Source organism: Solanum dulcamara, chromosome 8, assembly GCF_947179165.1.
Source record: "Solanum dulcamara chromosome 8, daSolDulc1.2, whole genome shotgun sequence".
Taxonomy (NCBI): Eukaryota; Viridiplantae; Streptophyta; class Magnoliopsida; order Solanales; family Solanaceae; genus Solanum; species Solanum dulcamara.
Window position 1 is genome coordinate 69,776,717 of NC_077244.1, and position 10,996 is coordinate 69,787,712.

The following is a 10,996-nucleotide window of genomic DNA, read 5'->3' on the forward strand; positions in this document are numbered from 1 at the left end:
TCCGATTACGAGTTCGAATTCTCGACAAATCAGAATTTCTATTCCTCTCCCGATTTGGTGATCCGATAGGCCTGACCCGTATGCGTGGACGACACGTAGGATCACAGAAGCTAGTACGTTCCAATGCTGACGTGGAATTTTGATGAGCTGGCTGGCATTAGTTGTGTTGCAACGACATGTAGCTTTTCCACGTTTCCAAAAGAGCATCAACCGGTCCATTAACACGTGGGAGGTCACCCTCTTTATTCAATTTATTTATCTTTTTTATATATATATATATAATACATAAATATATTTTTTAATTCAATCTCAGTTAATATTTATGTTTTTCAATTTTAGATACATACAGTTAAATTTTAATTTACTTATTCAATTTTATACAAATTTAAATCTATATAAATGTTAACCGAGGTCAAATTAAACAATACATTTAATCTTTTTTTTTTAGTACGTTTAAAAATGTTTTGACTTTTTCTGGAAAAAAAACTTTAATTTTAACTTTACATACATATTTAAGACAACAAAATTAAAGGCATTATGATACATTTTACCTAACTTTAATTTAAGATTACAAAATTTAATAATTTATTTATTAGAATGTTATCCCTTTATCAAAATGAGGAAAGAAATTTTAAAGAGGATTGTAAGGCGCCACAGTGCAGAGTGGTCATGATAGTACTTTTCCAATATTAGACCTCCTCCGACAAGCATGACACTCACCAAACTACACAAGTTCCAAATAACATGTAAAGGATAAAACTGTCAATTCCTCTCAACACTTGAACAGACAAAGTTGAAAGTGGAAACTCCCAATTTGGCAATTTGCTCTGTTTGCACTTCTGCATAGGTAGTATCCAACTCCATTGCATAGAAGTAAAGCACATGAAAAAAAAACGTGAGTACTTGAAACAAAAAACCCCTGAAATAATCACTGATTCCAACCCCCCAAATTAGACAAAAACACGAAAACCAAGAGAGAATCAGGTAGGAATTGGCATTTGCTTCACTTTTTAAGTGTAGCATGTTTGCCATTTGCTACACTTTTTCGTTTTAAGGGATCTTTATTGGGGTGTTCGGACAATTCTGGTGGCAATGGCTGGTCATTGCTCCTGTTGTGTTTCCCTGGAAAAGGTTGAAGAAGATCTCACAGCTTATGGAATGAACCTCATGAATCTTCCCTCTGCCACTGATGAGCTCTTGAAACTTCTTGAGGTAAAGATCAAATTTTTATGTGTTTTTCTACCCTGCATATGAACAGTCCTTTTTTTTTGTTTTTCTCTATGTGATATGTTGTTGTTTTAGTGATAACTAGCTTCTCTGTTTTGTGAATGGAAAGACTTCTTGAGGCCATGGTTGTCTTTCAATTTGATAGAATTTGAAGCTTTATTTTATTTCTGTTCTTTGATCATAAATTCATCGCTAGCAGGACCACTCTCTAGCTCTAAATGGACATCTACTTCTGTTAAATATTGAATGGGATGGGATTGCATAAAAGGATGAGGTGGAAGTGGGAATCACGGTTCTATTGTAGGGATTTAGGACTTGAAAATGGAAGCGACAATCTATTTTTCGCTAAATTCATGTAATTTATGGCTTACTGCTTATAAAACTACAACTGGATTTCCCAATTTAATGTGTATATTTATTTCTCAAAGTTGAATCCATACTGATAATGGTATTTTTAATACGGAATCAAATGGAATTGCATAAAAATGTGGTGGAAGTGGGACTTGCAGTTTTACTGTAAAAATTTTGGACTTGAAAATTGAAAGCGACAATCTATTTTTACTGTTTATAAAACTACAACTGGATTTCCCAATTTAATGTGTATATTAGTTTCTCAAAGTTGTTTGTTCGTATGTCTGTAATTTAGGCAGTAATTGCAATCTAACTCCTCTATTTTCCCCTTTTCTTTTTGTCAGAAAGTTGAGTCCTTACTGAAATTGGTAGGTCAGCATCCTGTTGGTTCGACAAGAAGTGCACTTCAACCTGTAATGAAAGCACTGGTTAGGAATGAGTTTTTGAGGCATACCAATGAAGATGTCAAAGTTTCAGTTGTTTCTTGTATCACTGAGATTTCTAGAATATTTGCCCCAAAGTACCCTTATGATGATCATAAACAAATGGAGGTAGAACTATACCATTCTAATTTATCCTTCTGATTTTACTTCAATATGTTTTCTTTTTTTAAACATGGCCAATTTCTTTGTCTTGTAGCATACAGCCATTTACATTTTCTTTTGACATGCTTGTGTTCACAAATCTCAGGAAATTTTCCAGCAAACTATAATGGCGTTGAAAAAGTTATCTGATGTTAGTAGCTGCAGTTACCGTAAGGTGGTCCGAATTCTTGAAATTTTTGCTAAAGTAAGGACTTGTGTGTTGTTATTGGACCTTGAAAATGAAACTTTAGTTATCGAGATATTCAAACTTTTTCTCGAGGTCATCAGGTATTCTGTCAAAATTCTCTTTCCCGTGGATATTATCATTATTCTTTCATTCTTCAATGTTATGTAGAGTTCTGGTTTGTTTCTTTCCAGCAACAAAGTCAATTACCTTCAGATTAAATTTGGGTGAAATATAAATTTCATTAGGATGTTGCAGTGTGTTTTGTATTTTTAACTGCTTATCCATTGAGATGGAACTATAGCCATCGAGCAATATGCTTTTTGACCTTTGCAATATGTTATCATGGTTGTGGTTTCTCTTGTCTATATATAAGCCAACTAGCACACAATGTCCTTTTGGCAATGACAGTAGCGGAGCCAGAATTTTCACTAAAGGGACTCAAAATATAATAAATAACAAATTGAAATATTAGATTCATCTCGGATGGAAAACCATTTCGAAATCAAGAATTCTGTTTTAACTCACACAAAGAAGCCTAGGGGATTCAACATATAGTATATATACATAAAAAAAGGTTGTTATCCATAAAAGTAATTATATCAACACCCTTTGGACAAAGCTCTGCCACTGGGCACTGACTAGCTCCCAAAGGTGGTAATCTGAAATACCTTATGCATTGAAACACTGCTCAATCGTACATGCTATTCAGTTGCTTGCATATACTCCGTCTGAGTCACATCTAAGCATGTAGGAGACTGTTGACATTGTAAACCATGCCATTTTGTCCCAGTGGATGAGCATAAGGTTATAGATAATATTTCTCTTATGATTGCTGGCTATAGTAATATTTGTGTTATATTTTCTATGAAGGCCCTACCATCCTCGTAATATATTCACTTGGATGAAAGAAATCATGACTCGGCTCATAGAAGGCAGTGAAGAACTCTCAGTAGAGCTTCTACGGCCTCTTCTTGATAGTCTCAAAATTGATAATCAGGTAATAAACAATCTCCTATGAACCTCTTTGTCAAAAATATTTCTTCGGCACTTTTCCAATCCAGTGGTTTCTTTTATCCAGATGGCTTCACCTGTTGCATCAAAATTGGGGGAGAACGTCCTAAAAGACTGTGCTGCCATTGTTAAGCCTTACTTTGCAGAAGCCCTAAAGTCAATGAGCTTAGATTCTGATTATTATGCTGAAATTGGTTCCTTATTATGCAACGAATTGCCAAAAGGAAAAGAAATGGTTTGTTGTATTCATAACTATCTTGTCTACACCTAAAAGGAAACATTATGTACTGATCTATAACTATATGTAGATTTAACTCCTATCTGAATAAGCTCCGTATATGCAATTATCAGAGCTTTGTATGTAGGGATGTAAATTGTCGAAATGCTTCATATACTGATTTGGTATCTTGCATTTTGCTACTTCACTGATTTTTAAGAACTTCCCTTCACAGGAAAACTATTTTTAGCTCTACTTTGGGAAAACTATTTTTAGCTCTACTTTTTCCATTCAGGATTCTAAAAGGGCTCGTACCAGCAAAGATCATGGTGCAGAACTGATCGGTGCTAAAATAAAAGTTTGGTGTCCATTGGAGCAAGCGTAAGTTCCTTAAAATATTGATGTGAAGACTGTAACACCATTGTAAATTTATTGTACTAGTCACACCTAACCATCCTGCATGCACACTCATTTTAGAAACTTGAAGTATCCTTCAGTTATTGAGTTTGTTCTTCATAACATTGCCTTGCCTGCTAGGTCTTATGTGAAAGAATCTCCTTCGACGGCATACTTATACTCCTATAAGTCTTTGAATTGATAGTATAGATCTTGTACTTGCATGGGTTTTATCCATAACTTTGTATTACACCTTGGCTCATTTGGTATTTCTTGAGTTATGTGGTACTTCATGATCCTTGATGCTGTAACAAGAGCTCAAACTTGCAGACCATGCCTCCACATGATGGTAGTTGTAGGCATAGTCGGACTATAACCTTTTGTGGTTAATGTGTTCCTGCGTCCCCAATGCAGCTTATTACTGGCATATAAGCGAACTAACATGACTAAAACATATTCACAATGAGTTGATATCACCTATTTAGATCTTTTTCCTCCATTGTGTTGTATCTTTAGCTAAATCTGGATGGATTTGAAGAAATTTTAGGTCTTCCAAAACCACTTCTTTACACGTGAGTTTTGGTTTACCTCATCTTCTTTTAATACCTACACTCATTTGGTTTCACACCTATGTAATCTGAAAGTCGATGTAGGACAAGACAAAACCATCCCAAGCGACCTCTTCTCATTTTATCCTTAATGCGTGCTACTTGCACCTTCTAGCAAAAGTGGTCATTTTGTCTTATATAATCATGTATCATCGCACATCCATCTTAGTATCACATCGCTGCAACACTTATCTTGTGGATATGTTGCACTTTCACGGCCCAACATTCACTATAATATAATATTGTAGGTCTTATAATTGTTATGTAAAGCTTATAATCTGTCACATAACACCCAAGTAACACTTCTCCATTTAAATCATCTGATTTTTATTCTATTGAGTCACATCTTCATCTAGAACTTCATCCTCCTGGAATAACGAGAATCTAGATATCTAAATTGTTTGCATTTAGGCACGTCAATCCCATCTTATCTCACCTAAACTTCGTTCTTCTCATGTTGACTAAACTTCAGTGCATATATTTAGTCTTACCTGTACTCATCTCATCCGAAAACCCTTGCTTTCTAAAATGCTTCTCAACAGTTCAAGCTTTTGGTTGACACCCTTACTGGTTTCGTCAACATTTCGTTCTTCTTCTGTACCGTCTCTTGAATGAAGACACCCGATCGACCCTTAACACAATTTCATCAGCAAATGGTTTTGGACCTCATATTGTATTGTGTTGGTTAGTTCATTAATAACTAGAGTAAACGAGCAGTGCCTCAATGACATCCTCATTGTAAACCCATGGTCTGGGGAAACTCAACTCCTTTGTATCTCTTACTAGTTCTCATGCCAGTGACAACTCCTTCATACATGTCCTGTATGACTTTCACATATTTATTATGAATTCCTTTCTCCTCCATTACCCACCAAAGGACCTTCTGTTGTACTTCTTATGCTTTATCAAGGTCAATGAACACGATAGGTATATCTCTTCTCATAATAAATTTCCATCAATCTTGTTAGAAGAGTGATGACGTCCAAATCCACTCCTCAAAGAGAAGTGTACATGGTCATTGCGATAAAATTTACCCAACTAAAAGTCGGGGTCGAATCCTACATGGAACAATATACTAGGGCAATCAAGCTAGTTATGGAATTGTCATCAATTAAGCTAACCAAATTATTTTCAAAATTTTGATTTTGTTTAAAACTAATAAAGATAAAATCTATCTAGAAAATGGGTAAAATGTTCAATGGCCTCGCAAGCAAAGGAAACAAGAGATGTGGAAATTACGGAATCGGTTATCATCAAGAACAATCCATTACCAATAACTAACTACTAATAATAATCATGGGACAAGTAGTTAGCCTTGGAATCTCAATTACCCACTAAGACACTAATTACATTTCAATTTTGGGCCACAGTTAAGTTTTTCCTATTTCTAGGTTGAACTCATTGAGTGTCTCAAATTTTCGAACCCTAGGCGTGGTTGGTGTTCCTTGTTTTCCTAGCTTGGCATAAACTTCCAAAGATATGACACATGACCCTGAAACTAATATTTATAGGGCTCAAAAAATTATCAAACGAAATTACAAAAATGCCACTGCATGCGCACTTTGTGACTGCAGAACTGCTCCGCGGTCCGGAAAGCAGGTCAGTGTTCACAGAGTGGACTCCCATCTTCAAAGGAGGATCTTCTGTCCTAAAGTGTGGTCTTGATGTTGCTCCGCAGAACCAGACCGTGGTCTGCAAATGGGCTTCATGACGTTATTCTTGATAGCAGACCGGAATATGGTCCGCAGAACAGCAACGGAACCTCAAAAGATCATCACATTTTGGTCTTCAAAGTCCTTTATATTCTCTCTTTTTGTGGCTGACATACCCATTCTGCAGTGCGCAGTCTGGTTTTGCGGTGGTCCACAGAAGGGATATTTGCTGCACTTGATTCATTTTTTTGACGCATTTGCTTACTTTTGCCCTCCTTGGGTGTCCCACCTCAAAATATCTACAAAATGTAAAATAACATCAAAATCCTATACTAAAAAATGAATTGAAGACATGAAAAGTCTATGTAAATTGCATAGATTGTGTCGTAATTGCACGGCACATCAAAGAGTTAACCTCTGTTGTAGATCTATCAGGCATAAATCCGAACTGGTTTCTGTTACTCTTGGCGTGTTCCTAAGTCTATGTTTTATCACTCTTTCTCCGAGTTAAATCATATAACTCATGAGTTTAATGCCACTATTGTTTGCACAACTTTGAATATCTCTTTGTTCTTCTATTCATTGTATCTACCAATTCGGATTTAGCTTTATCTTGATAAGGAAGAATCTAGCTACAATTTCTCATCTTAAAGTTTCTCTTTATAGGTTTTACGAGGGAGTCATTTCTTCTTTTGATTCAGAGACAAACAAACACGAGGTGACGAGATTATTTATTTTTATGAATTCTTCTCGTTGTTTCTCTAATTCAGAATGTTTTTTTAAGTTACTTGTATGTTCCATTTTATTTTATACACTTCTCATTTTAGGATATATTTTAATGCTTAATGCGTGTACAACTCCAGAACAACAACAATTTAACATCCTTGATCATTTTTGGATATATCATATGTTTCCAAAAAAAAGTTCTCTACCACTGCTAATATACCTGCAAGTAAAACTAACTCCATGTTAAGTCAAATGGGGTCAAATAAACTAGGGAATAGCCAAATCTATTTAACTCTTCAAATTCAAGATCTGCCACGTAAATCGCTTTTTACATACAGGTACAACCTTACAGTTTAGAGACCTCTTTGTTGTAAACCCTATTCAAAAATATACTGATCGTGAAGTAGCATTATCTAACTTGAACCGTATTTTATTGGCTTTAACATTTCGCAAAAAATCCTCCTGAAAGTTTCAAATGACCGGTGTTGTTTTGTGTTTCCTTTTTTAGGTCGTATATGATGATAGCGAAGTAGAAAAATTGAAACTACATGAAGAACGATGGGAGATGCTTGAAGACAATTCATCTCAAAAGGTTCTCTACCCATCTGATATACTGTTGTTTCTGACAGATTTCATATTAGTATGACTCCACTCAACTTACATTAGAATATTCTAGTATTGAATGCAGTTAGCAAATTTGAAGCGAAGAGTGTATCTCAGGCTAAATGTTAATATTATTCGCTCTAATGCAATATTTGGCCAAAAGAGCATGGATGCTTTTATCGTGTTTAATTATAATAAGTAAGCTAAAACAGTTTCATATGTGAATAGATACAGTTCTCACATATTTCACTTGTTCTAAAAGTGGCTCTCCAGATGAGATAGAATCGGCTTAGTGGTTAATCGTCTCCACCTCCAACCTGTAGTTTGAGGATCTGAGTCACTCTGTGGTAAGAGGGGAATCATGGGTGATTCATGGGAGTTGAAAAGGGAATAAAAAAGGATTTTAGTGAAAGCGGTTCATGTCTGAAGAACTCCTTGTTCTAATTTTTTGTTTCAGGACTCTAAAAGGCCCTGTACCATCAAAGAATATGGAAAGGAACTGGTTGGCGCTAGAATAAAAGTTTGGTGGCCATTTGAAGAAAAGTAAGTACTTTGGAATATTGATGTGAACACTGCAAATCATTGTAAATTTGTTGTACTAATGACACTCACCCACCCAACCATCCTGCACACACACACTTTTCAGCAACTTGATGTTATTGAGTTTATGCTCTAAAAAATTGGCTTGCCTGCTAGGCTCTATAAGCAAGAACCTCATTCCTCCAGTTACTTATACTCCTATGTCTTTGGATTTGATGGTATTGCAAGAATACTAGCATGTGTTTATTTGTAACTTGTATTATTCCTTGGTTCATTCAAGTATTTCTTGAGTTACTCCCTTTGTCCCAATACATGTCTCAGTTTTCTATTGGCCACGAACTTTAATAAAGAAAGAACGACTTTTGATACTTATGGTCTCAAACATGTTATAGATATTTCTATGGCTATAAAATCATGTCAGAGGGTAAAATTGGAAGTTTAAATTTAAATTATTTCTAATTATAAAAGGTGTCATTTGTTTTTGGGATAGGCTAAAAAAGGAAGTGTATCAAATAAAACGGGACAACTGAAGTATGTGTTTATTATAATTACTGTTCTATTTATTTAATTCATTATAATTATTCTTTTTGCAAGTATTTGTTGGCTCACAATTCCTCTGCAAACGTAACACAGTGAAATAGAGAACAATGAAAAAATTGATGAGTTACAGTGGATTTCAGTTTGGACTGTAGTTTAGAAACCCAATATTGTGACTCGTGGCATGTCAAATGACATCTTCAATTTCATTTTTACCGATACCAGTATTACTTTGTGTTGAATAAGGAGGAAAAATCAGCTACATTTTCTTATCTTAATGTTTCTCTTTGTAGGTTTTACGAGGGAGTAGTTTCTTCTTTTGATCCTGTGAAAATGAAACACAAGGTGATGAGATTATTATGAAGCCTTGTCATTGTTTCGCTAAATTCATAATTTTCTTTGAGTTACTCTTTATAATGAAACACTTCTCATTCATATTTATAGATATATTCAAATATTTAATGCACATACACCATCATCACAACAATAACAACAACGATAATAATGATAATTCAAAATCCTTGATCTGTTTGAACCCTAGTATCATATGTTTCCTTATCTAAATAATTTTAGGTAATATATCTATAAGTAAAATTAATAGTCAAATGGGGTCACATAAACTAGGGAATAGCCACATAAATTCGTTCTTACATACAATTTAGAAGCCTCTTTATTACAAGGAAGAGAAATATATACTGATCGTGAAATAGAAATCTTACTTAACTTGAACATGTTTTACTGGCTTTAATGTTTTACCAAAGTTCCTCCTGGAAATTCTAAATGACCAAAGTTGTTCTGGTGTTTCCTTTTTAGGTCGTATATGATGATGGTCAAGTAGAGAAATTGAGACTACATAGAGAACGATGGGAGATGCTTGAAGATAATTCATCTCAAAAGGTTCTTTACCCGTCTGATATATACTGTTGTCTCATACTGATTTCCTATTCTTGGTACAATTATTTTTGTTTTGATGTTATTCTTTTCGGTGCAATCTGTACAGGACCATGAATTAGACTTTCAAGGCCATGCTGTTTCATCTGCTACGTAAGTATTGAATCTAATTTTTTTGTAACATTTGGGATATCCAGCTTCAATTGTTGTGCTTCACTCTTACATACCAAATTATTTTTTAGAATTTATCCAGCACATCACCTTGACATGTCAATATTTCTGGTCCTACCTGTAGCTCAGATAGAAAAGTTTCATTTATGTAAATCTTTGTTTGGATATTCAAGTCAACCCAAAACAAACTATCTATGCATGTCTCTACCTGGAGAGTCGAGACTAATTATCAGCCTTCCTTCTCTTCTTAATGTTGTCAAAATGTGACATATCAGAGAAAATTCCCCACTTTAAAGAATTGGTATTCCCAGAAGGTATCTAAGATAGACAATTCACTTCGAGTACATGGAAAATTCCACAGGGAGATTCATCTTTGTCCAAAACAGGCACTAATTAAGTTGTATTTCTTGCACATTATATTGACATTATAAATATTTTCGGTTGATGAACTGGAGTAGGTCTTCAAAGAAGAAAGCAAACAGTAACTCCTCAACAGGACCAAACATCTCTTCATCCAAAAGGTCTTTCTGTTTATTACACTTGTACCCCATAGTATTGTATTCTGAACTGAATATTCAACGCTTTTTTCTGAACAAGTTGTAGTTTTTATCTCCAGGTCTTAAAGTACTGCAGAGTAAAGGGCACTGAATCAGTAGAAATTTCTGTTGCGGACAAGGAAGAAACTCAATTCCTGGAAGTCTTGAAGAATTTTCATAAACCAATTGATTTGAGAAATGAAATGTTAGTCTTAGAATAATCAGTAGCAGCAAAAAAACTGAATGGGAGTGACATTTTTCGTCGGGCATATTGATCCTACAATTCGTTTTAACTTGTCATGCTTGTAGACTTATAGTATGTATCTACAGGCTGTCCCCTGTGTTTACTATTACTCTGCTTATATGTATGGTTAAATAACTGCTGTTGGGGAATTCCTACAAGTTATCCTATTTTCTTTAATTTCATCATAGCTTTTTTTTTTAATTACGTAAATCATAGGTATTTGTCTCAAATTTCTCTATTGATTTTGATCAAACTATCCAAATTGATAAAATTCGACACAAATACAACATCAAAGATGAGGCGTACGAGCAACTTAGATTCATTGTGCAGTTGCGTGATTTTATATTATCACCACCTGACATGTTATTCCTAATTTCATTGAATATAATTAGACTATTTATTACTTAGCTTTCTTTGTGCTTCCATATATTTATAGGATTATTAAATATTGAACATGCACTGCACATGTTATTTCTTTTTGTTGTGTAACTTCTACGATATACTGAACACGGCAA

At 34.7% G+C, this 10,996-nt stretch overlaps 1 protein-coding gene across 3 annotated transcripts; it reads left to right on the forward strand.

The window, feature by feature from the left end:
• The first annotated feature begins 485 nt into the window (after positions 1 to 485).
• Positions 486 to 10,668, forward strand: LOC129898738 (sister chromatid cohesion protein PDS5 homolog C-like). Of its 3 annotated transcripts, none has more exons than XM_055973390.1 (14): positions 486 to 1,212; positions 1,923 to 2,129; positions 2,269 to 2,450; positions 3,220 to 3,346; positions 3,428 to 3,595; positions 3,873 to 3,958; positions 6,900 to 6,951; positions 7,468 to 7,551; positions 8,020 to 8,105; positions 8,933 to 8,984; positions 9,453 to 9,536; positions 9,640 to 9,683; positions 10,157 to 10,222; positions 10,318 to 10,668. In XM_055973390.1, exons 1-14 carry the CDS (start codon positions 1,093 to 1,095, stop codon positions 10,322 to 10,324), a joined length of 1,365 nt encoding a protein of 454 aa, XP_055829365.1. In that variant the 5' UTR covers positions 486 to 1,092; the 3' UTR covers positions 10,325 to 10,668. The 3 variants fall into 3 exon arrangements, with proteins under 3 accessions (XP_055829365.1, XP_055829366.1, XP_055829367.1); XM_055973391.1 differs by having other exon boundaries at positions 10,160 to 10,222; XM_055973392.1 differs by lacking the exon at positions 10,157 to 10,222 and having other exon boundaries at positions 488 to 1,212.
• The last annotated feature ends 328 nt before the right edge of the window (positions 10,669 to 10,996 follow it).

What these genes read in the sequence shown, in the direction of transcription:
- LOC129898738 (XM_055973390.1), top strand. Translation starts at nt 1,093, where the DNA reads ATGGCTGGTCATTGCTCCTGTTGTGTTTCCCTGGAAAAGGTTGAAGAA. An exon ending in TGCCAAAAGGAAAAGAAATG is followed by an intron (nt 3,596 to 3,872) that starts GTTTGTTGTATT and finishes TTTTCCATTCAG; the next exon opens with GATTCTAAAAGGGCTCGTAC. An exon ending in AAGACAATTCATCTCAAAAG is followed by an intron (nt 7,552 to 8,019) that starts GTTCTCTACCCA and finishes TTTTTGTTTCAG; the next exon opens with GACTCTAAAAGGCCCTGTAC.